We start from the raw sequence: 26,563 nt of genomic DNA on the forward strand, positions 1-26,563 counted from the left end.
ATTGTATTTTCTCCATCTCACTTCTCTCCAGATAGATATTCAGTTGTGTATTTGTACAGTGTCCATCTACAACTATGCATGTGCCCCATGAGAGCAAAGTGGACATGTTTAAGTCACTACTCTCCCCAGCACCTAGAACAGGGTTTAACATGTCATAATGTCCCAGTCTACTCAGGCTGCAATGACAAAACATCAGTCAGGGTGACTTCAATTACATTTACTTCTCACAGTCCTGGAGGCTGGAAGTCCAAGATCAAGGAAGAGGAAAGGTGGCTTCATTGGAAGGCCTTGGGCTCACATGACCTCTTAGTGTGTGAGTGTGAGCAGAGAGAAGAAGCAAGTTCTCTGTTGTCTCTTCTTACATGGCCCTAATCCTATCTTTGGGGCCCCACTCTTATGACCTCATCATACCCTAATTACCTCCTAAACACTTCATCTCCTAATAACATCATATTGGAGGTTAGGACATCAACATGTGAAATTTTTAAAACAGATTTTAGTTGTCAATGGACTTTGTTTTATTTATTTATTTTTATTTTTATGTGGCGCTGAGGATGGAACCCAGTGCCTCCCATGTGCTAGGCAAGTGCTCTACCACTGAGCTACAGCCCCAGCCCTCAACATACGAATTTTAAGGGAAAGCAAACATTCAGTCCACAGCACCACAGGTGTTAATAAGTATTGCTGAATAACTGAATGCACGTTACTGATGTATCCTGCACTCCAAGGCCTGATACCCAGGGAATTTGTGCCTCTGTGCCAGTCTTGGTTTCCTAGGTGGAAAAACTATAAACTCATTGTAGAATTGTATGCAGCCGTGAGTCATGCTATAAGAATGACCTTCAGAAACATTGTGCCAAGTGAAAAAAGTCAGTCACTAACGACCACACACTGTCTGGTTCCGTTTGGACGAAATGTCCAGAACTGAGAAATGGAAAGCAGATTGGTGGTTGACAGAGACTGTGGGGCGTAGGAATGAGGCATGATCGCTAATGGGCATTGGGTTTCTTTGGGAGATGATGAAAATGTCCTAGAGTTAGTTGTACATTCTTGTGAATATTGAAAAACCACTGAATTGTACTCTTTAAACAGCACATTTTATGGTATGTAAATTATATGTGAACAAAAGAAGAAATAAGCATGGTAGCTGATTAAGTACACAGGTTTTTCCAGGACCACCATGTGTAAAATTCCTCTAGGCACAAAGATGTCTAAACGTGGCCTTTCTAGGGAGCTCAGAGTTTGTTTAATTGTGTTTGCACAGCGCCCTCAGTTCACCACCAGAATGGGGAGAAGCAGCAGCTCTGTTCCCAAAACACGCAGACCCAAGATTCTTCTTATCAGAACATCCAAGTTCTTTTCTCTCTCATCTCACTCTCTGCCCTCCAGGGACATTCCCACCTCCCACTTGCCCTTCCACATGGTGCTCCAGCACCCCTAACTCACCCAGCTTGCTCACGTGGCCTCTGCACATGCACTCTGCCCTTCTTCAGCAGCCATTCCCCCTTCAGGTTCAACCCACGTGTCCTTCATGGGGACACCAGATGCCTCATGAGGTGTCATCAGAGCCACTTCATTTCTGCAACCTCACCTGTGTCTCCCACCCTTGTCTCCTCCCTGTGCCAGGAGCTTGTCCAAGGGAGGGCACCTGGGTCACCAGCTCCTCCATCCAAACCTGCTACAGAGCAGTCCCCTTCAGGGAAGACAAAATCCTCCCCCAGAAATGCTGTGGACCCAGGTGGAATTCCTCCGACAGGTCACATTCAACCTCCAATAAGCCAGACAAGTGAGAAAACTTCCCTTCTCTCTAGGCACTACTGCGGGACACACTTGGTGAACTTCTATTTTTGGTTTCATTAAACGTGCGTTGGGAAATGATGTCATGTTTCTGAGTTAACATTTCTGTCTTTTCTACTTCCAGAGAAGGCATTATGAATTCCCTAGAGTGCTATGAAAGTTATAAAACAGGATTGTACAGACTTTACATGTGGTTTTGGTACTGGTTTGTTTGTTTGTTTGTTTGTTTTTGGTATCGGGCATTGAGCCCAGGGCTGCTTAACCACTGAGTCACATCTCCAGCCCCTTTTTGTTTTTTTATTTTGAGATAGGGTCTCACTAAGTGGTTGAGGGCCTTGCTAAGTTGCTGAGGCTGGCCTCAAAGTTGCAATCCTTCTGCCTCAGTCTCCCAAGTTGCTGGGATTATAGGTATGCACAACCAGGCCTGGCCCTTCTACTGTTAATTTCTTTGCTATGATTATTATCACATCTTCATGGTACAAATTGATGGATTCACTGTGATATTTTCCTACATGCATACACCATGCACCGATCCCATCCCTCCAGCCCTCTACCTTTTCATTCCTCCCTCTACATATCCTTCCCCTGGAGTCTAAAAAGTCCCTCTTCTTCTCTCAGAATATTTGTCTTTCTGTGTCTGGCTTATTTTACGTAAAACATGATGTCCTCCAGTTCTATCCATTTTCCCACTGTTCATTTTAATGAGAGCCAGTTATTTGGTTGCCAAAAATCCTAGGTTATTGGAAGGCAGCTTTGCCAAAACAAAATTAATCAGTAAGGGTCTCAAAGGTAGTCACACTTACATACATCAACTGAGTGATCCAAGGGGACTTTGCATAAGGAAGGAAAAACATAAGTCAAGCCCTCAGATACTGTGAAGTGACACTTCTTGAACTGTATTGGCCATTCAGGGAATATTAAAGCCACATGTGGTTTCTGAATTCCTTTTACATTGACTAAGACCTTTTATTAAACATCTCTTTTGCAACATTTGTAGAAAATATGGGAATCCAGTGAGTTGGCTATAGCAGTAGTACATTAAAATAAATGTAATGGATGCTAACAGTACATCACAATGAGTGTAATTACTGTATCATAAGAGAGCTCAGCTCAAGTTTCAGTCGTAGGACATCTATGACAAATACCCTAAAATATTCCATTCTAAAACTGATGAAATCAAACACACAAAAAAGGAAATAATATGAGCACAGAATGCCACAGTGCACTTTTTTCCTTTTATTATGTCTCCAGTGATTGCTATTTCAATCAGTCGATTGTCGTTCTGCTTTGTCCTTTATTTTCCTGAGTCATTGTTCTTTATTTTCTCCTCTTCTTTCTCCTCCATCTCCTGTCTCATGCCTGCAGCTGAAAATCAAGTCACCCCTCTAATCTCACTTTCTCAACAATAGAATTAGGCAGGTAACACCTTCCTCCCAGGTTATTGTGAAGAGGAATAAGGCTGTCACTGACCTGGAGATTTATTCATATTTTTTAAAAAATGAGGTATCCATTTGTATTGTGAAAAAGGAACATAGTTTCTTGGCTCAGGGATCACAATGCTTCAGGGTAATGGTAATCAGGAAGGAATTACAAGATGGCAGACTCCATACTCTATTTTCCTCCCTCTTGTCCTCTTCCTTTGTCATCTACACAGTCGATGCCAATGTCAGAAAAAAATGCAAAGTTGGCAAAGGATATCTTAAGCATCTTAAACCTCTGTGTTAGTTTTCCCTCACGTAACAAAATACCTGAGATAATCAACTTATAAAAATAAAAGGTTTATCTTGGTTCTCAGTTGTAGAGGTTTCAGTTTGTGGCTGATTAGTCCTGTTGTTTTGGGGTCTGTGGCAAGTCAGCACATGGCAGAGCAAAACTGCTTTGCTCATGGCCAGATGCAAAAGAGAAAAGGATGAAGGGGCTGGGTCCCACAATTCCCTGCAAGAACATGTCCAGTGACCTAAAGACATTTCACAAGGCTCCACCTCCTAAAAGTTCTCAGTGTCACCCTGGTGAACAAGTCTATGATACATGTTCCTTTAGGGGACAATTAAGACAATTTTGCTTCCCTCTCCTGATGCTTCCTACCCCTTCCTCCTCAAGTCATTTAGTAAATATTAACTGTGTACTTCTGCCAGGTCCTGAGAAATCAAAGGTAATGGTAATAATAACATCTCTTCCTATATGGAGCTCAAAGAATTGGAAGATACACAAATTCAATAAACCTAATTTTGATATAAAAGGGAAAGCATTGACATAAAGGACTGATCCAAGTCAAGGGTTGCTGCTAAATGTCTAGAGGCTGTCTTCTGTGAACAGGGTTTTCCTGAACTACCACCATGGCTAATTCTTCAGTCAGGATGCTAATTGCCTTCTGGGTTGATTTTATACCCAGGATGACTTTTTAAATTCTTTATTCCCAAGCATACTGCAGAGCTGATCACCCAGGAAGATCTATCACAGTTGTTATTCATTCTATAGTACTTCCCATCTAGACAATGCTTTGGTAAAATTTCACTTCATGTGACCCTGATAATCCCTTTTGTGCAGTGTGTGTGTGTGTGTGTGTGTGTGTGTGTGTGTGTGTTTACAAACAGAATTGATTTTTTCTTTCCACTTCTTTAGGTCTTCAGAAAGGATGACGCAGACTTGGCACCTGTCCACAGTACTTACTCTTAAGGGTCATGGTGGTGCCCTTTCATTAATTACTTGCTTCTTCATAAAGGAAGCAATAGCCAACACTTCTCTCAAGTGTATTTGTATTTAACAGATGATTTTAATTTCTACTGCTGTGTGGAATATGGGGTTCATATTTTGGTAGCCTTCAACTACCTCTGAAATCATGAGTATGGCTGTTTATTTAAAGCAGCAATTAAGATAGTGAGAAACTCACAATCATAGCTAATAAGCAATAACATAATAACTACCATTAATCGACCATTTAGTAGGCACCAAATGCTTATTTACTTTTAGATTTTCTACAAATACTATCTTATTTAATTTGTACTACAATTCTATGGAGCAATTTTATGCCTATTTTACGGATGATGGAGGACAAATTCAGAAAGTTCTTAACTGCTCAAAACCACACACAGGATAAGATCTAACCATGTCCTAAGGGAGCCCAAAGCCTGGGTTTGTCAATGACAACACTAAAGAAGTTTATCTTGGAGAAAAGATGAATTGTTATGGTTTGAATGTTCCCACCAAAACTCATGTTGATATTTAAACTTCACCATCAGGGTTAAAAGATGGGAATAGATAGGACCTGGTGATTTGGGCATGAGGACATCATTTATGGATTGATATATTAATGGATTTATGAGTTATCTCAAAAATGGGTCTGCCCCAAAAGTCAGTTTGGCTCTGTCTCTTATATAAGTCCCCTCACTTTGTGATGCCCTACGCTACTTTGGGACTCTGCAAGAAGACCCTCACCAGCTAGAGTTCTTCAACTTTGGACCTCCCAGCCTTCAGAATAGTGAACTGGAATAAACCTTCTGTTCTTTACAAATTACCTGGTCTCATGTGTTTTGTATAGCAACAGAAAATGGACTAAGACATGAGTCCAGGGGAATAGTATACTATTTAATGAGGGAATGATCTTCATGTATAAAAGTTTCTGTGGCTCCAGATTAATACAAATATTGGGTTCACTATAAAGAAAAACATTTCAACAATTAGAAAAATTACCATGTCTAATTAGATTATCCTGCAAGGAAGACATTATCATCTGCAGTCATAATCAGAATTCCATACCCAGAGAGAATAAGTAATTTATCTAAGCTTTCCTTGCAAATGCAAAAGTCAGGATTGGAACCCAAGTGTTGCCCTATTTCTCCTGTTGTCCTGCTACCCACTTTGAGGCAAAGACATTGGAATCTACACTCTGCTTGAGATTCTAAAGATCATGGTCAGTATTCTTTAGGGACAACAGGGTCCTAAAATCTTCCCTAAGGGCTAATGGCAATCTTATAATCTCAAGAACATGACAATGACTGGATGCAGGCAGCACAAAGCCCTCACACATACATGCTGGGTATGGTGGTGCACACCTGTAATCCCAGCAACTGGGGAAGCTGAGACAGGAAGATTATGAGTTCAAAGCTAGCCTCAGCAATGGCGAGGTGCTGAGCAACTCAGTGAGACCCTGTCTCTTAATAAAATATAAAATAGGGCTGGGGGTGTGGCTCAGTGGTCAAGTGCCCCTGAGTTCAATCTCTAGTACCAAAAAATTAAAAAAAAAAAAGAAAATAATTCTACAATTCTATAGATTGACTATCCCTTATTCAAAGTGCTTGGACCCAGAAGAGTTTTAGATTTGGGATTTTTCAGATTTTGGAATATTTGGATATACATAATGAGACATTTGGGGGACGAGACCTAAGTCTAAAGATGACATTAATTTATGTTTCAGATGTACCGTATACACATAGGTTTCAGATAATTTTATATAATATTTTAAGCACACCTTCATTTGACTGTAACCTCAGTGAATGAGGCCAGGTGTGGAATTTTCCACTTGTGCTGTCATTCTCAAAAGAATTCAAATTTTGGAGCATTTCAATTTTGTATTTTTTGGATTGGGGATGTTCTGCCTGTACTAAATATATAGAATACACAAATACTACAGAATAGAGGTATAAACATTCAGCAAAAATCTTACAACTATCTACTGATCTAAAAATTAACCCTACAGTTGTCTACTTCTATTCAGTTTGTTATAGTAACAGAGTTGCTTTTCTTAAAATGTACTCCCTTAATTCTGAAATAGTGCATCAGATGGAATCCTTAGATTACAATTTGATTAACCTCCTCTGGTCAGAAGAAATTGAGAAACATGAGTTTATTTATGAAATATAAATGGGAATCTTACTTACTTTTTGTCATTTTATTTTTGCAGTGCTGGGGATCAAACCCGGGCCTCACAGAATGCTAGACGAGCACTTTACACTGAGCTGCATTCCCCAGCCCTCACTACAGGATTTTTAAAATTAAAAAACAGTTTTTTCATCCGATTTCTAAGTATCTGGATTCAGAGTGGTATTGTCAATGAGTACTTCAAAGGTTTACCATTATTTCTCAATGCTACGATAATTCAGAAAGATGAATCCTGGAAACCATCTCCACAAAATAATGTATCTGTGAACTTGAAAACAATGTTTTTCTTTGTATTTTATTAAAAGATAAGCATGCCACAGCCTTCCTCATATAGAAGCGATTATAAATGGCTACACACATTTGCTGTCTTGTAGAACAATTATAGTAGTTGGCAGGCATCCACAACTAGAGGGGACACAAAGAGAACGCCGTTAGAAATAGGTCAAGGGAGTTTTTTAAAGGAAAATTGGGAATGGATCCATAAAAAAACAAAATGACTGGATTTTACATGATTCAATTGAATAGAAACTTTATGTGTTAAAATACTATATGTCATCCATTTCCCAAACTATTTCTAATTTTCTCTTGGCAGAATTTCACTGGATACGCCAGTTATAAAATAGAAAAAGAAGATGCCTACTTATTCACTGATTATAAAAAGTAAAGTTTTTGAAACACAACATAATTTTTAAATTGAGAAAGTTAATAATAATATTCAAATATATGTATCTTATTCTGAATTCACTCAAAAATAAATCAAAATAATCATATGATTTTTCATTATTTCTATAATTGTTAGAATGGGTAAATAATTTACTTAAAGAACTCACCAATAAAAAGTTTAGAGCAAGAGAACACAGCTTAGAAAACACTTTTAAATTCACAGGACACTTTGGAGAGTAGTTGGTCCCTCTGGTTCCCCTAAACATTTCTTTTTGTTTTTGCATATGGTGAACATTGAACTGTTGTTCTGTGAAGCCACCATTCATCTGCATAGGATGATGGTTTGGTTCAGGCAATGTAGCTTATGAGAAGCATTTCTGGAGTTTACCCAGAGGACGGACACAGTACAGAGAATGCTATTCCTGAGCATGAACTTGCAACTTAATTTGTCCTTTAAGTTTGAAATCCACTTAAGTGACTTTTTAGCTGTGAAAACAATGTCTACCAAAACAAACTTTTTTTGTAGTATGAGACATATCATGTGAAAGATTATCACCTGGAAACTGTCAGTCACTCTATTTACTAGACCTTAAGGTGAAGATAAGCCACCAAAGACTAAGCATGCTTTAAGCACTGGAAAAGGGTTTAAAAACTTAATCCACAGAGAATCCACTTTATAAATCAAAGTAGTGGGCTAAGGAGCGTAACCTAACTCCTGTCAGCCCTCACTAAATGATTAAGTTAGGAAACGTTAGTGGTATTTACTTTTAACATATATAGTAACAATGCCCTGTTCAAAAACAGGAAGTGAGGGCTGTTAACAATCTCTTGTCATAACATGATCCAAAAGAATATGACAGTGACCTTGGTCAATGGGGAGAAAGAAATGATCGGCTGTCTCTACACTTCACATGATTTCTACAAAGCACATGCTCTTTTGGCCAAACTCTATCTTCCCTGAGTTTACAAAGATGTGATTTTGGAACTGAACTGAGGATTTGAGTTAAGCCTTCCCTACTTAAAATAAAGGTTGGTGAATGTGCACAGGGGTATGCACTACATTGTTCTCTTGGAAGGACACATATATTTCCATTCTTCTCCATGCAGATAAAAGAACAAATAAATTAATGTCTGAAATCTGCTTTTTTATGATTCTGCATTTAGTCATTTTTTTCTTCCAACATAAGAAAAGTCAGGAAACACAATTAGTACAGGCTCAATAAGAAGCCAGTCACCTCCCCCACCATGCCACCAACACTTTTCAGTTGCTTGGAGCTCAAGGGACCCACTGAGTGCAGGTGAATGACACCTTATCTAGGGCACCAGGCAGAATGCTGCAAGGCCTCCAGACCAAGCGGCTCAAGTGGAAAGAACATGAGCAAACTTGTTCCTGAGCACTTGTGAGACGTCACCGCCCTGAGGATGCCCAGAAATAGCTGGGGAAGAATTTAAGCAGAGGGCAGAAGCATGGGGGGTTAAGGTCTTGACAAACAAGTGAAGATTGGGAGCCATGGAGATATACATGTAAATAATACTTGACCTTACTTATACTCATGGGCTCCTGAAACCCAGGCGCTGTGGAATAATTGCTAATCTACGCGCTCTCTCTTTGTACCATGGCTCTATTTCTGGGTTACTGCCACTAGATATGGCTTCAGGCCTGCATCTACTTCTGTCCCTCATCAGACTTGTTGGGCTGGCTGGTTTCCTTGGCCCTTTTCTGCCCACCTGCTCTTCCCTGAGTTTATTTTCATATGCTTGGACTCTGCTATTCTGCCTGCTGCTCTGAAGACTGACTCTGCTTTCACATCTGAATTTTTGTTACTTTCATTGTGGTATCACACACAAAAAAAATACATATTTGGAATGCATGCCTGTAACCCCAGAGACTTGGAAGGCTGAGGCAGTCACAAAATTTAAAAAAGGACTGGAGAATGTAGCTCAGTGGTAAAGCACCCTTGGGTACAATCCCCTGTATAAGAAAATGTTTTCTTTGCCCCTGGTTCCTGGCACAGAGTACTAAAAACCCTTGGAATTTTCTGAGTGATAGGAGTTTCTTTTGCTATTCATAAGGATCCACTTTTGATCTCAGTTGACTTTATACTAAGAGGTGACTCTTGGTGGCCCTCTGTATAGTTTCAATATGGGGACCGGTGGCCTGCCAAACCAACCATGTGATTAGACGGTTTAGAAATGTCAGTCCTACCCTCAGAACTCCAGGGAAGAGAAAGGAGCTGGAGATTGGATTCAGTCACCAATGGCCCAAGACTTAATCAACCATTTCTATGTAATAAAACTTGAATACAAATTCTGAACAACGAGGGAAGTTTCCAAGGTGGTGAAGACATCGAGGTCCTGAGAGGGTGGTCTGCTCAGGAAAGCCGTGGAAGCTCCACACCTGCCCACCTCAGCATACCCTCCCCTCTTGCATTTCTTCCAGTTGACTATCCCTGAATTATATCCTTAAAATAAACTGTAATACTAAGTAAAATGCCTTCTTGAGGACTGAGTCATTCCAACAACTTGTCAAACCTAGAGGTGGGGAAGTCATAGAAACCCTCTTATATGGTTGGCTTGGAAGAATTGAAGAATGGTCTGGAGGCCTCATTTGTAGCTAGCATCTGAAGTAGGAGCAATCTGTGAGACTGAGCCGTTAACCTCGGGAATCTGTGCTGTTTCTAGGTAGTCAGTATTAACACTGCATGGAATTATTGAATACCCAACTAGTATTGGAGAACTGGGGAACTTACTGTTGTTGGAAAACAGCAGAGCATCTATAATAATCAGGTTGCTAAAATTTGTCCTAAATGTATTCCAACGTTCCAACACTGCCAGATGGTAAGGGACTAAATTCTCAATGGAGAGAAAGACACATACACAAGCACAAAGCCATCAGGCAAGTAACTTCAACACCCAACCATGATGGCCAGAGCCACCATATCTCTTGCCTGAATTATTAACAACAACCTATCATGGGTTTCCCCACTTCTACCTTTGCCCTTTGACAGAGCAGCTACAGGGATACTTTGGGAAGGCAAGTCAGATCATATACCTCCCTAACACCTTCAAAAGATCCCCATCTCCTCCACAGTGATTTCATGGCTGGCTGACCTCTTCAACTGCATCTTGGACTTCCTTGGCCCTCAGTCACTTCACCCCAGCCAGGCTGGCACCCTCCTTGGTTTTGGAACATGCCAGGAAGCTCTCACTGAGGGGCTTTGTCTAGAACATTCTTCCGCTAATAGCTTATGACCAATTCCCTCACCACCTTCAAGTGTTTGCTCAGATTTCACCTCCTCCATAATGTTTATCCTGACCACACTATTTAAAACTGCAGCATGTGTTCCCATATAGCCTCAATGAACTCCCATCCCCTTTTCCTTGTCCACCTTTCCCTTTGTCCCATCATATAATATGCCATATAATTTGATTATTTATTAGATTTACTGTTTGTTTTCTGTCTTGCTCTGTTAAAATGAAAAACTCACAAAAGTAGTTATCTATAAATTTCATTCCTTGGATATATTCCAAGTCCCCAGCACAAAATAAATGCTTGATATATGTTATTTGAATAAACAATCTTAAGAAGAGAAGATCATTTGCAGAATTCTAACTAAAAATGGCATACCCTTATCCCCAGGTTTGATGTAAAGCCAAACACTCAGGGCATGCCTGCAGGAAGACAGGAGAGACAAGTCCAGAATGATTTAGTTTGTACCTGACAAACACTCTCTTCTTGATCAAGCTTTAGAAAGCGCCTCTGAGGCCTGTTCTCCAGTAGGCTTCATCTTCAGACCTTGTCTTTGCCCTACCTAGCAGAAACTTTATAAGTCAGTTTAGTGAGAATTCCCCATCATATGCTAGCCTTCCTCAAGAATCCTATCAAATCAGTTTAGCAAGAAGCCCTCCATCCTTAAGGTCTCCTCTTAGTGATTTTCCATCCCCTGACCCCCTCACTCTATCCACTGGCTGAATTTCCCAGCTGTCTTTACTACATTTGAGCTAAACTCAACCTCTCCCTGCATTTTGATAGTCTTCATGCCTACCATAATCATCTTGAATAAAGTCTTCCTTACTGAAGGGTTATGGAAACAATATTGCTACCAGACAGCCCCCAGGAAAATAGAAAAGACAGTGTGGCTCAGGAGGAGAGAGGGAAATTAGCCAAACATTAAACCTCTTCCACCAAATCCTTTTCCAGGAATAATGGGCCCTGAAGGAAGGAGGCAGATACTGAACACTGGGCCCTCAATTTGAACTTCTCCCATTGCCAATGAGTTCTCAACAGAGGTACAGTAAATAGTGAAACTCTGGGAAACAATGAATCCCAGAGGAAGAAGAAAAGCAATGGGCAATATATGAGTTTTCATCCCTCAGGATCTGAGCTCCCATCTCCTCCTGGTAACAGTGAGTTTCAAATTTTTTACAACTGCCTTCCTGAGTTAAAATTTGAACCTGTACAACTAGTTCCCTGACTGTTCAAACCAACACGTCTGCAGTTTCCAATGATTAAGCCACCCTCATTGTAAACTATAAAACTCAGACTCCTGTAACCAGGGGCCACTTTGACACACAGAAAATGAGCCCTTCCAGTGCCTGATTGATCGACTGCTGTGGAATAAAGGAAAGCTAGCTGATCCGTTTGAGGTCTATTTCCAACCCAGTTATTTGTGTTTTCATAATGGTACCGAAACCATGTTGGTTAATTTTGCTTACACTTACTGATTTAGCAAGTGTCCCAATAATTAGCTCTTTAACACATATGGTGTCATGACTTGTTTAAGATCAGACTCATCACTGAACCCCCCACTTATTCAGGAACCATATGCACATTTTTGAAGTTTTTGTCTTCCTTCCTGACTGGTTGGTTCTTTCCTCATTGGTTGGTGAATCCAACTCCCGAGTCAGGGCCCTGATGATGGTTCACGGAAGTGTGGCCAGGAGAAATTGGGGTTCCTAAAGATTCTGGGTATACTCTAGAGGCGGAGTGAGAGTACCAGGCTTCTTTGTTTGCAAGGTACCATTAATTAAGAATGTGGGAACTTCTTGGTGGACCAAATTCCCCATCACACACACCCCTCCAATCCCTGATGACCCTGTGCTCACCACTGCAGCCCTACTTCTGAACCCTTCCTTTTTTTGTGGCATGATTTTTATTAAGGAAAATTTAGAAATTTCCCAAGCTGATTCCTCTAAGACCTCTCCTCTCCATCACCTCTATCTTCCTCCTTTTACTACCCACCTCTGATGGTACCTTCAGTTCCTTTGAATCCTTTGGTAGGCTGCCCTTCAAACCCTGACCTCCTCTGACCCCTGCCAGATCTGTCCCTTCCCATTCCAGACTCTCAACTTCCCGCAGTTACTTGAATTTTGGACCCTTTTCCCCCTCAAGAGCTCACAAAGGACTCAGGGACCCTCAGAAGCAACTAGATATCAACATCTAAAAATCTCCTCCATAAACATTGGTGGAAAGTATTCATTCTCTCCTTTTGAGCAGGTAACCTTGCCTTATTCTATTTATCACAAACACAATGCAGATAAAATAAAATAAAATGTGAGGCAAAGACAATAGTCAACTATTTTATAAAAACCAATGAGTTTTTTATTATTGTGTTTATCTTACTCCCATTTAAAATTTTAGAACAAAAACTATGAGGTCTCTATTTGTGTCTTCTGTATGTTTAGGATGAGATATTTTTCTACCTCTGAAAAGTATTACCAAATTAATTAATTAATTAATTTATGAAATCTGTTAAAGGAGTTATATTTTAATTGGCTTAGTGATAAATAAGCACTTACATAAATTAAGTATTCCTAGAACTCCCAGAAACTAACCCAAAAGCATGCTCATACAATTTGAGTAACTCTTTAATAAATAAAGTCACTTTAGAATTATTCTTCAATGGAAAATGGGTATGTGACCTAAGTTTTCAGCAATAAGTATAACACAAACTTTATACTTGGATTTACTAATCAAATAAATTAATATTATAAATAAATGCTTGAAATTATTTTTAAAACTTTGGATTTAACCTAAGAACAAACATATAAGTAAAAATGAGGTAAAAGATGAATTGATTAATGCTTAACACCTGTTACTTCACATATATCAAGCACAGCAGTAAAACAAACGACACCCCATGTGTTTTACTTTTTTTGGTTTTCTTTTCTTCTTTATCTTTGTTTCAAAATTTTTTGTGATACTTGCCTAACACAAAGATGCTCTAAAAATACTTAACACAGAAGTAACTTGGGATGATGTCTAGATTTGTTTAATATCATAATGTCCACGCCAAAGTTTTCATAATCTTTTTGTTAAATTGAAACCTTAGAATTCTGTTAGGTAATAGATATTTATTAGAATTTCTAACTAAGATAAACTTCTGACACTTTAATTACTAAGCATCCATTTTAAGTTGATATAATTTTGGCTTATTTTTATATGGTGTAAAGAGGCAAAATATATTTTGACCTGTTCATAAATATGAAAAATTGTACTACAGAGCAGCACATGCCTATCAAAATTTTGAGAATGTACATTCATAAAATTTGCTACTCTGTTACAGAATGCTGGTGTGTGACAGGCAAGCCCCAACTGTCAGCATCCTAATTCTCTCTGTTAAAAAAAAAAAAAAAAGTTTACCAATTGTTAAATGTTATAATCAATACACACATAGATATATGTATATATTTGTATATTTAAGTCAAACTACTAAAAGTATAAAGGGAAAGAGAAACAATTTTCTACGAAAAATATGCCAAGTATGTTTTCACCAAAGGAGAAAAAAAAAAAAAAAAAAGAGCATTTCATCCTAATGGAAATGGTTGTCTCAGAAAGAGAAAGAGGAAAATATAGGATAAAGCCTGAATGGACATAAAAAGTTATAGAAGGTTTATGAAAAATATCCCAAAAGGAATTTTATCATGTGTGGTTAAAGCTGACAGAGGTTGAATGGACTTATTTATAAATTGTTGCTTTGTTTTTTAAATGAGTTTTAGTCTCTGTTTAAATAACAGGGTTTTCTTGGATTTTTGGTCTGTTCTTAATAAGAATTCTTCAAAAGGTTTTCTTTACTTTTTGGGTTATCCACCTAGGAAACAAGGATTCTCTGTCTTATCAGAATAATTTCATTTATTATTATTTATTATTTCCTTTATTGTGTCCTCAACTATTTAAGAGAACCAGTAGTCTCACTTTTAAAGTTTTTTTAAGCAACTGAGTTACTTCCTTTTGAATTCTTTTATGAGCACTTTGATAAAACAGGCAACCAGGAATTGTTTCATGGCACCCTAGGGCTCTATTTAGCCAGAAGTTCAAACCTTCTGACATTTTTGACAGTTTCGTCTTCCCAAAATCAAATCCTAAAACAAATCTCAATCTCAAACTGACTTTGAGATTTCTCAGAGAGCACTTGGAATATCCCCAAAGATGTGTTCTTTCACTTTGTAAAAAGAGTGATATTAAAAAATAATTAGGCTTATTCGATATGTTAAGTTGAATGAAAAATCTGGCCAAATAAAAAAAATGATTCTTAGGCTTCCCTGTCTTATATTTGTATAGGTTTTTTCAGAAGCTGTCTGACATTCCTAGAAAAACTGCTAATAACTTCGCTATCCTTGACAGTCCTGGTATAATGTTATCCATCATAACTCTAATTATTTTTAAGTGTATGCTACAGAAATAACTGAATTTTCTGGTCAAATGCATTCATCTGCTCTTTACAGTCATTTTAAAGTCTTTTTTGGTCCACATGAAGTTTTTGTTATACTCTGATCTGTCCTTGAAAACATCTATGATCATATACAGACCAAAGTGCTTGGTTCACCCAAAAGGGTGACCTCAATCAGCAATTTTCAGGCTTTCGCCTGCATCTGCATGCTCTGCCCCAGGAAATAACCATGACTGGACCCTGACAGCTATGCCATCTCCAAGGACATTCAAACCAGGGAGTCCATTAGATTGCCTCTTGGCCTCCTCACTCCACCATCTGAAGATGCTTTGAGCCCAATATCTAGAAATCTTTCCAACTAGCTGCCCTCTAGTCTCATAAATTGCATGTACAGTCTGTTCCAGTGATTATTCTTTGTTTTTATTTTCATGGAAATCCCCCTTCATTAAATGCCTGACTTCTCAAACTATTCAGCAAATGTTCTGTACTACCAAAACTCAACAGATGGCTCAGCTATTACTGACGAACTAAAAGATAATGGAATGAGAAATGCATTTAAATTATTCAGAGAAAAGAAGACTATCCCTTCTTTCATTAAATAAAAGGAGGGACTGAAAAAGAGAATCTCCTTATCCACACTTTCGGTAGTCTCCTCTGAGCCTCTTTTCAACGAGTGTCCTGTCTTTGACCTGCCTGGCTCAATCGTAGCAAGCATCCTGATGAACCCTTTGGGTGAGAATCCCCCACCTCTGATGTTTGATCACCACCTATATCTCATTAAACTCCTTATCACTCACCTTTCTATCTTATCATTCTATCAAGCCAGTTAACAAGAATCCTTCTGTCTTTGATGTCCACTCAGTAATTTTCCATCCACCAAACCCTAACTCTGAATGCTGGCTATAAACTACCCAGCAGTCTTTGCATTGAGCCCCATCTCTCTCCTCTACTGCAATAGTCTTAACACCTGTCCTGAACATAATCTTTCTTGCCCTTTTAAGAAGTGTCCAACGAATTTTTTCTTTAACAAACCCTCACATAAAAATCACATAACCTCAGTTTCTCACCTACCAAATGAGACCCATCCCAAAAGAGGAACTCTCTTAGACACTGTCACCAGCCTGAATCAGTCCCAAATATGTCATGCTCCTACGAAGCTGCTGCTTCTTTGGTATCCTCACGCATTTCCCCCCAGTCTGGTCCACTCCTGGAATCTGCTCGTTATACCATTGCATACTATTACTCCAATGTCTTCCTGAAGCAGGGAGGGGGGGATGATTCTCAAAGTAGCCTTCAAGAAATGACATCCTGTATATTGCAACTTTTGACTTAAAATTTCAGATGGGTATATTCAATAATTTATCTGGTTTTATTTTAGCATATACATAGCATTGATAGATAGTTTAATTTCTTCCCCTCCTAAAAAAAAAATTGCATAAAGCCAATGCCAGTGAATGTCCTGTGTACTAATGCTGAGACTGAGGAAACCACTACCATCCACACACACCAGGAAACTCAAGTACAAAAACCCCAGGGCTCAAGGCCAGGCTATATCTTAAGCCTTAAAAATGGTCTTGCACCAGGAACAAGGAGACCAGGTAATCATATTTCACAAATTTATGTTATTAATGGGATAGGTTTCACAAATTTTAATTGATGTGTTTATTTTTTTTAAAAGACCTTTAGTGCTGATGCTGTGAATCTCAAAACATCTACTTTATGTATTCAAAAATGTTGTTCTATGTAGTCACTGATGTTTTGGTTTTAAGTAAACTGGAAATTCTAAAGTCAAAAGTCCATATAATGTAAACCTCTGTTCAAACACACTCTGAATTAACTGCAAATTAATTCATGCTTTTTTCTAGTTACAAACAGAATTTACCACCTAGTGCTTGCACAGGCAATATGATCTGTTGGTTTTTCAATATCATTAGATGCTTCAAATCAATCCTGACTGTTGTTGACAACCATATCAGCATCAGTGATTTTATATAACCACCAGTCTTTCAAATAAATGTATAACTGAAATTATAAAAAATCAGTTAACTGGTAAGGTAAATTAAAATGAGTTAGCCTTTCACTTGAAAAAGCATTTACTTCCTAAACAAGGGGGAAAGCACTAATATAGAAGTACTTAAGAAGGTTAAAAAAGAAAAGAAAATGCACAGCAATATTGCAAGATAACATGAGATGATAAAGTACATTTCTTTCATGTTTAGACAATTTAGTATCAGTAGTAGTAAGAAAATTAATCTCAGACTGCTAATAGTACCAGAAAATAAATAATCAAATATTCCAATCATTCAAAAAAATCAAATCAAAAAGTAGTACTAATACACTTATGCATTCTTTTTTCTTTCCTCTTTTATTATTTATTTATTTATTTATTTTGGTGACAGAGCCTCCTTATACTGATCACTCCTGGCCTCAAGTGATCCTTCCAAGTGTTGGGACTAGCAGTATACACTATCATACCCAGCATGTAAGCATGTAGTCATATAATTAATTTAAAAAATCAGAAAATTTAATTAATCAAAAAATTAATCCTGATACACTAAGAGTTAAGTTCTACCTAAATGATAACATGAAATTCCTCTAATGAGCAAAATTTTTTTCAAAAGGTAAAGAGAAAAACAAATAGCATTTTCCCCTAATGTTTCAAATTTGAAAAGCCAAAATTGAAAAGCCTTTTTATCTGGTGACATAGTTATTAGCTTAAAAGATGTGAAGTTTTCCCTGGTCTCTTGGGCACTAAAATCTCAATTATAGAATGTACCCTATGCATACTGCAGTCAAATTTATAAAAGGGTGTTTTATATGCTTGAAAAGAAGAGCATAGAGAAATTTAAGCAGTAGTTGCAAATATACATAAATGTTACACTTTTACCTTAATCCTCAAGTTTGTAAAATAAGCATATGTTTTTATAAAATACATTTGAGAAAAGAAGCAAGCATTATTTTTTATCATAATTTATAAAGGAAAAGTACATTCTCATTCTCTCTCTCTCTCTCTCTCTCTCTCTCTCTCTCTCTCTCTCTCCCCTTCATCAGGTTGTTTAGCACAATTCCAAGTACTCCACAGCAGTTTATTTTATATTTTCCAAATAATCATATGGTTGGTGCAAGATACTAATATATACATTTCACAAAAGAGAAAATAAGAGAGTTGGTCAACTCTACATCATAAATAGCCACAGCAGAAAACAGAAAAACACAAAACTATGTGGACAAATGTGAAGAAATGATTTTCAACCCTTGGTTTGAAATGTTACATATACAATCTCATTTACAACTGGAATATTGCTTTATATGGCTAATTCACTTTTACCTCTAGAGAACAGGCATTTGTTTTTGCCTACCTACATTTAATTTGGGAAAACCTGACAAGCCTTAGAATCTCAATGCAAACAATCATCATTTAAAATATTTATTCATTTACCTATTCTCCTTGGTCTCCATTATCACTTCTGGAATATTTGTCCTTGAAAACCATGAAAATACTTTTCTTCCTTCTGTTTAAGTCTCTTGCTTGTGTTGTCTTTAAATGTGTACTCCAAGTTCAGCTCTTCCTGGCTGGTGAAAAGCTGGTTTTTGCCCTCAGCATCCATTCATCATCTGATGTCAGAAAACATCCCTGTGTTTCATGTCTGTATTCCTTAAAGTATGACACTCCAGTCTGATAATGATTGCCTTCCAATTCAGCAACCCACAGAAGTTCTTAAGGTAAAACAGTGGATTGGCTAAGAGTTTTTGGCCTTTCCCCAAAACAAAATCAACTTATTTTCATCTGAGAACCTCCTGCATTTCTTCTTGAAGGTGCAGGGGGAAGATGTTACAGAAGTCCTTGGGCTCAGTCTTTATCCCCTTCATTTCAGCAGATGTAAAATACTCCTTGGTGAGAGCCTTTCTTCTGGCTCTTGTGACATGGACATCTTGGCCTCACTTCTGGGATCCTGAAAGGAAAATCAGGGAAGGGTAAACAACAGAATAAGGGAAAGTTCTCGAAGTCAGTGTACCGAAAATGCAATTCCTCATGGAAGACAGCCATGGTTCTTAGCTCCAGTGACCTTCTAATTATAAACCACAGGTTGCACTACAGCCAACAGCATGCCATTTATCCCTCACCTCCCAACAAGACACACAACCAACAAACACACATGTCACCATACGTGGTGGTCTCTAGAAATTTAAAAAAAAAAAAAAATCTCCACTTAGGTTCATGTTCTATTTCTCTGGCTTCTCCCAAGTGGAAATAGGTGCTTCCCTTCACATACAATGCACTTTGTGTTCAGGAACAACACCCTTAAAATTCAAACCTATGACTTGACACACACAATAATTTGTGTTTGAAAGAGAAACATTTACTTTAGAAAAAGAAGAGCAATGTACTGTCAGAAAGACTTTGCTTTAATAGTCATGTTCTTAATAACTACCGGTGCCTGCAATGTTTTTAGAAATAAAGAGGAGGAGGAAAATGACAAACTTTTACCACAGTGATAAGCCAGAGGGATGCATGAGACTGAATTTTCTGTTCACTCATACAAATGTCATGGTTATAAAATACTTGATAATTTTCAAGGTGCCCTCTTAGACATGATTACAGTTCACGGTTCTTTGAAATAGAACATGAGAGGTAGAACTGCTAATATCTTAAAGAAATGTGCAGTCAGGAAAATAAGTACATTTGTTTAAAATCACTCAAAGAGGGATGGACTCAAACTGAAAAAACAAAATCAGCTCTTCATTTGTTCTTTTGTTCTTTTCTATCCTATAACCTGGTAGTGTTGGGGATAGAACCCAGGGTCTTTAGCATGCTGGCAAACACTACCACTGAGTTATACTCCCAGGCCTCCAACAATCTTTCATTGTGGACAAAAGTAATGTGGGGATAATGATCTAAGCTATAGTAATGGTGTTATAGATTCTTGGATGTTCATTAAAACCCCAGAAAAAAACACAAAGCTCAACCCACACCTGTCCCTGAAAACTTACTACTATTAAAAATTTTACTAGGTATTTTGATTAAGATTAATTATAACAAACCAATCTAAATCTTAATAAAATCTAATATCATGACTACTATGGTTTGAATATGAAGTATCCCCCTAAAGCTTCTGTTAATGAAGAAATATTCAGAGGTAGTAAGAGTAGACTGTGAGAGTTGAAACCTAATCAGTCTGTCCTAGTTTGAATGAACTCATTGGGTGGTAAGTGTAGGCAGGTGTGGGCATGGCTGGAGGAGGTGGGTCTCTAGGGGAGTACCCTGGAAGGGTTATTCTTCCCTGACACCCCTTCCCCATCTCTTGATGTCTCTCAGCTTCCTGACACCCTTGCCCCAACTCCAGCCCCTCTACCATGGGCTGAGTAGTTTTCCCCTGCTGGGTCCTTTCCTCATGATGTGCTGCCTCACCTCAGGCCCAGAGCCACGGAGTTGGCTGTCTGTGGACTGAGACCTCTGAAACTGAGCTCTAACTAAACTTTCCCTCCTCTAAGTTGTTTTTTTCAGGTACTTTGGTCATAGCAATGCAACAGCTAACTAAAACAATGACATTTTGATTGGCACATGTCAAGAATTAGAGAAATTCTACTTTTAAATTCAAAATTTAAGAATGAAAACTAAGGATTACATCAGCAAGGGGATGGAAGCCTTTGATATAATAGATTTTTTAAATTGGATTCTTCATTTGAAATATTTAGATTAATAAGAGAGGTCACGTATTAGGAAGTGGAAGATGAGGATCAGTTTCTTTACCTGTAAAGCAAGGAGCTTGGAACAAGTGTTCTAACATTGATGATTATTAACATCAATGATTATTAACATCGATGATTCTGAGAATAGGAATTCACCTAAATATGACTTTTTCTGTTTGTTTTTGGTGCTGGAGATCAAACCCAGGGCCTCCTATGTGCTAAGCACCTGCTCTACCACTGAGCTACACCCCCAACCACAAATAAGTCTTTTAAATAAAAAAAAGTTTGGTTAATTAAAATGTCATTTTAAATATAATCATAAAATACAAATGGATTATAGAAAAGATGCAGGTTTTGTATAAATCTTTATGATGGAAGATGCAAGTACAGGTAAATCAGGATTAATTATACTTGACGCGAAACCTCTGGGGCTCTGCCCTTAGTCTGTACAGTACCTGCTGGTGATGCCCTGCCCCTGGGGGCACATTAGAGGGAAAGTGGAGAAGCATTGAGCTCAGTGGAACACGACATGTTTATGCTTTTTAACCTCACTGAATCTAATTCCAGTTTGTCCTGCCTTTTCAAACAAATATTCCATGATGTGAAATATCAATTAGCTTTATATCACCAGGCATGTTTGATAAGATTGCTGAACAGCATAGAGTCCTGTGGCAAATTATTACAGTTTTCTTCTTGAAGGACAAAGATATGCATTATCAAGCACAATCTTTGAATGGTGTTTCCCAAATAATTCTGAGTTCTTATAAATATATTATCGTCAATCACATTCATCTATCACTTTATATTATATGATGACTTTGACCAATGTAGTACTAAATCACAATACAGTCTTTCTCCTGATTTACACTTAACTTGCCAATCAAATAATCTTGTCTAGTAATACTGGGAAGTGGTTTCATATGACATGATTTGCTCTTGATGAACACATGCTGGATCACTGTGCCTTTTCAACTACCTCCTGAATTCACTTTCTCTCCAATAAACCAATCTTTAATTTTGAGACCACTTCTGCAATTAACATCTAACCCATAATTTAGAATTCTCAGAGCTATTTATTCTCTTTATAGGACACTAGAACATTGTACATGTTCATCTCTGCCTTACTCTCCATAATTGTAAGAAATTACCCATTATGATTGAAAAATTGCATATGCAACAAGATGGTGCCTGCGACTGGAGGAAGGTAGCAGTTGCTCAGAACATTAGTTTCCAAACAAATAGTCCCCAATAAATCAGTCTCATAATTTATCATATTTGAGCCACAACATACCATTTTTGGAATCTCTGGCCAATTTTTGTAGCACTTGTTCAATTATTAATATTTTTCTTTAAATAACTCTATTGTGGATTGAATATGATTTGTTCCCTCTGAAATTCATGTTGAATTCTAATCCCCATTGATGAGGTCTCAAGAGGGTAGAGCTTAATCTGACTGCGTGTTTCAAGGTGGGGCCTTTGGGGATAGTTAGGATTAGGTAAAGTCATCATGGTGGAGCCTCCATGATTGAATCCTGTAGCTGAATAAGAACAGGAGAGGGACCAGAGGAGACATATGGAGGCTCCCTGCCTGTTGCCACATGAGGCCTGGCACAACCTCCGGACTCTGCCAGTAAGAAGACCACTGTATGTAACCATATGACCTTGGACCAGAACTGTGAGCCAAAATTGACCTCTTTTCTTTATAATTTACCCTGTCTGTGGTATTGTGTTATTAGCAACAACAACAACAAAAATGACTAAACTGATGTCTGTTCAAATAAATGTATAATGAAAGAAGAATTTCCATCCCTACCATAAGTAGAAACTCAATGCCATCTACTATAAACAGAAGTAACTCTAAAGATAACTAAAATGAATGCAAAGAGATTCTTAAATTCTGACTGGATACAAGTGCTAACCTAAAAGAGTCTTTGACCCACTTTTTCTTTTTTTAAAAGTGGGGATCAGTAAACCAATAGGGGAAAGTTTAGCTTTCAATGATTTCTTTCAGAAAGCAGAAAGATCGAAAATTGAGTTAAGTGTCCATTTCAAGAACTTAGAAAAAATGTCTGGGGACAAACCCAAAGGAAATGAGAAATAAAAACAGGAGAATAATTAACAAAAAGGAAAATATCAGCAAAAACGAAAGCTAATTCTTCAGAAGGACTACTAAAATTGGAAAATTTCTGGAATATTGAGCATGATAAAGCAGAGAAGTTTTAAAAAGTGTTGGGAATGAGAAATGGAGGCCTCTTTTTTTAAAAAATAAAAGAATATTTATAAAGAAGCTTGAGGTAATGAATGTGAACATTTTGAAAATGGATGAATTCCTATAAAATATAAAGTATCAAAACTCATTTAAGAATAACTTGAGCCTATTGAGTTATTTCAATCACTGATATTTAAAATCTCCCTGAAGAGAAAACACAAGGATAGATTATTTTATCGGTGAGTCCTACCAAATACTCAATAAACAGATAATTCTAATATCAGTTGAATTCTACCAGAGACTATAAAAATGGACAATAGGCTCAATTAATTTCATGAGGTTGATAATATATAAAAATCAGATTGGGAGAGTATGAAAAAAGGAAAATTACTGGCCAATCTTACTTGGGACCATAAATGCAAAAATTCAAAATTCATATTAGTAAGATGAATCCAGCAATGTATAATATAGATAATATAACTAAACTGGATTTATCACAGGAAAATTAGTATTCCTTCATGACCAAAAATGGAGAACAAAAAACTCTTATTGAACAATCAGCTGGGTCAATTAAAGATGGAATCTTAACTTTACAATGATAAGGATACTTTGTTTTCTCCACTTGTATGCAACATTTTGTCAGAGATGGTTGTCAGTTCAGGACTGAAAAAGATAGGAACAAAGGGGAAGAAGGAAGGAAGAAGAGGAACCAAACCCTCAAGATGCACAGAAAATTTTCATAAATTTCAACAAACTAACAGAATTAATAACAAAGTACTGATAATAACCAAGCATACTGATATTAGCTCAGCTGCATTTCTACATGCCAGCAAGAGTTTTTTTAAAATAGGCATATTTTTAAAGCTAACCACATATAATAGCAATTAAAAAATAAGACTCCTTAGAATAACTATCAGGAAATAATTTATATAAAAATTTGAAGAAGAAATCTAAAAACTTTAACAAAAGACATTAAAGAGGTTCTTTTAAAAATGGAGCTATGTACACAATGGACAGGAAGGCTCACTATCACTGAAATGTCAGCTCTCCTTAAATTGATCTTATAATTCAGAGCAACTGGAAACAAAAGTCCCAATAATCTTTTATAATACTTGACAAGCTAATTCTAAAAGTTCTGTGGAAGAATAAAGACAAGAATAACCAAAGACACTTCTTTAAAAGTAAGGAGAAATCCCATTTTACTAGATATCAAGCCTTGTTATAAACCGTAATAATTAATTTAGTGTGGCATTCACACAGGAACAATCGGAGTCAGCTGAGTCAGACTCCCATGTCAATGGAAACTTGATCCCTGAGAGAGGTATCAGGGAGCTCAGTGGGAAAGCTGGACCATTCCAAAAATGTTATTAACACAAGCGTTCATCAGCAAGGAGACAGGCACAGAAAACTTATCTGAATGCCATACTGTGCACAGATACCAATCCTAGATGGTTAAGGTCATAGGTGAGAATCAAACCTCGAACTTTCAAAAAGAACTGTAACACAATCTCTCTATGACCCCAGGGTAGAGGAGAAGTTCTTAAATAACAAATAGAAAGCACTAGTCATAAAGGAAAAGATTGTTGAATTCAATCTACATTAAAATTAAGAACTTCTATTCACTCAAGTCATGCTATATAAATCAAAATATATTTGTCATATGTAAAAATGAACAGAGGTTTTGGGTTTAGAATACAGAAAGAAAAACAAAAAAAGAAAGAAAGACAGAAACACAAAAAGAAACCAAAAAAGAACGAAAGAAAGAAAGAAACAAAGAAACCAAGAAAGAAAACAACCTAAGAGAGTTGACAACAGACTATAATTTATATAGACTATTTTCTATGCATACTATTTTCACTTAAATAGAATTAAAGTTAGAATTGTACAATAAATTATGTATATCAGATAATATTGAAAACAGATTTATTATACAGTAACATCTTAAATATCTTTGATTCGTAATCAGAACAACTGTTGACTAAGAATTAGAACCGAATGTGGTGGTACACACCTGTAACCCCAGGGACTCAGCAAGCTAAAACAGGAAAATCACAAATTCCAAGTCAGCCAGTCAATTCCCACAATTTTAGTGAGATCTGTCTCAAAATAATAATAATAATAATAATAAAAGAGGACTATGGATGTAACTCAGTGGTAGAATGCCCCAGGGTTCAATCTCCCCAGTACCACAAAACAAAAACAAGATTTAGTTAGAGATGGAATAACATCTACTTCAAAAGCCTTTAAAAAGAGAAAATAAGGGGAACGAGGGTATGGTTCAGTGGTAGAGCAGTTACCAAGCATTAAGTGAGGCGCTGGATTTGGTCCCCAGCTCCACCTAGGCGGGGGAGGAAGGGCAGGCATGGAGAGAAGGAATTGGCAGAAGGGATCACTTCTCACTGCATGAAATCATTTTACCTGGTGCCTACTCTAAGCAGCACCTACACCCTCCCTGAACCACCAATCCCACACTCTGTAGGCGGAGTCAGCATCTTACACCTGGAAAGTACTCCATGACAGCTTGTTCCCCAATCATTCCAAACTATTCCTTAGTCTTCCAAAGGTCCACCAGATATATCTGTAAACCCTTTCTAATGAATACTAAATTCTACATATAGTAACTAAGTAATAGTTCTTACATCTGTACAGTCTTTTATAATTACATACATTGTCACGTGATCCTCCAAACAACTTTTTAAGGAAGGGAGACCAGAGAGTTCCTCAATTTACTGCATAAGAGGCAGAAGCTCAAAGAAGCTAAAGGAGAAACCCAGGCCATAAGGACATAAAGAAGAAGGGGATACAGTGACAAAAGTCCCCAGGGCCAGTCTATAGGGGTGCCACATAGATGTTAGTCTATGTAATCTCTAGTCCTGTGGTGGACTTGTAGAGGGAGAGAGAATGAACACATATCACAGTGCCTCTTGGGACTCTGCGTCCCTGCAGGGCTCCACTGAGGAGGAGACAGTTCCAACATGAGCACTAGACCCCTAGCTTGACTCTAATAAAACAGATCAATTCTCATATAATAGTAAGGAAATGAATAAAGCACATCAACATTCACTAAATATTTATTGTATATTATTCTATCTTTTCTCATGATTACTTGGTACTAATCCAAGACCAACAAATGCCAGCAAGAGAAATACTAAAATATTTTTTAATTTCCAATTTATGATTCCATGTACACATAATTTATCAAATTCAACAGTCATTACCTGCTGTTCTACAATTAAATATTCCAAATAAGCAGCTATGTGGTATGCATGCAAAGAGTGTCACTGCTTGTAATGAAATACATATTATGTCCTACTCTACTTTTATTACTTTAAACTACAGAAATGCCTTTTGTTCTTCACTGATTACATGCCTAACACTATTCAGGACTTTTATACTTAAATACTTAATGTTTTCCTGGGAAATAATTCCTCATCTTATAATGTGTGAATTTTTGAGTGCTTCAGCATATGACACATTCACTTTTGTAAATCCTTAACAAGGACCTTGCAAGATAAAACCTAGTCAGCTTTTTTCTGGTATCTAATGTGATTGAACAGCAGTCTAAAGAAATTTTTAAAAAGAAGAAATAACAGCATTCAAACTCCATGATAAATTGAAGACAGTTTTTCAATAAGACAATCAAACTAATCACGAT

At 37.5% G+C, this 26,563-nt stretch overlaps 1 protein-coding gene across 2 annotated transcripts in view; it reads right to left on the reverse strand.

Annotated features, from left to right (window-relative positions):
- SACS (sacsin molecular chaperone) overlaps window positions 1-26,563 on the reverse strand; it is a 102,568-nt gene that overhangs the window by 68,656 nt on the left and 7,349 nt on the right. For both annotated transcript variants that reach the window (XM_079138811.1, XM_079138810.1), the window contains exon 2: window positions 18,448-18,961. In XM_079138811.1, the coding sequence (XP_078994937.1) occupies window positions 18,448-18,467 (20 nt within the window). In that variant the 5' untranslated portion in view covers window positions 18,468-18,961. The remainder of the gene's footprint in view (window positions 1-18,447; window positions 18,962-26,563) is intronic.

Source organism: Sciurus vulgaris (genome assembly GCF_902686455.1).
Source record: "Sciurus vulgaris genome assembly, chromosome: 4".
Lineage (NCBI taxonomy): Eukaryota > Metazoa > Chordata > Mammalia > Rodentia > Sciuridae > Sciurus > Sciurus vulgaris.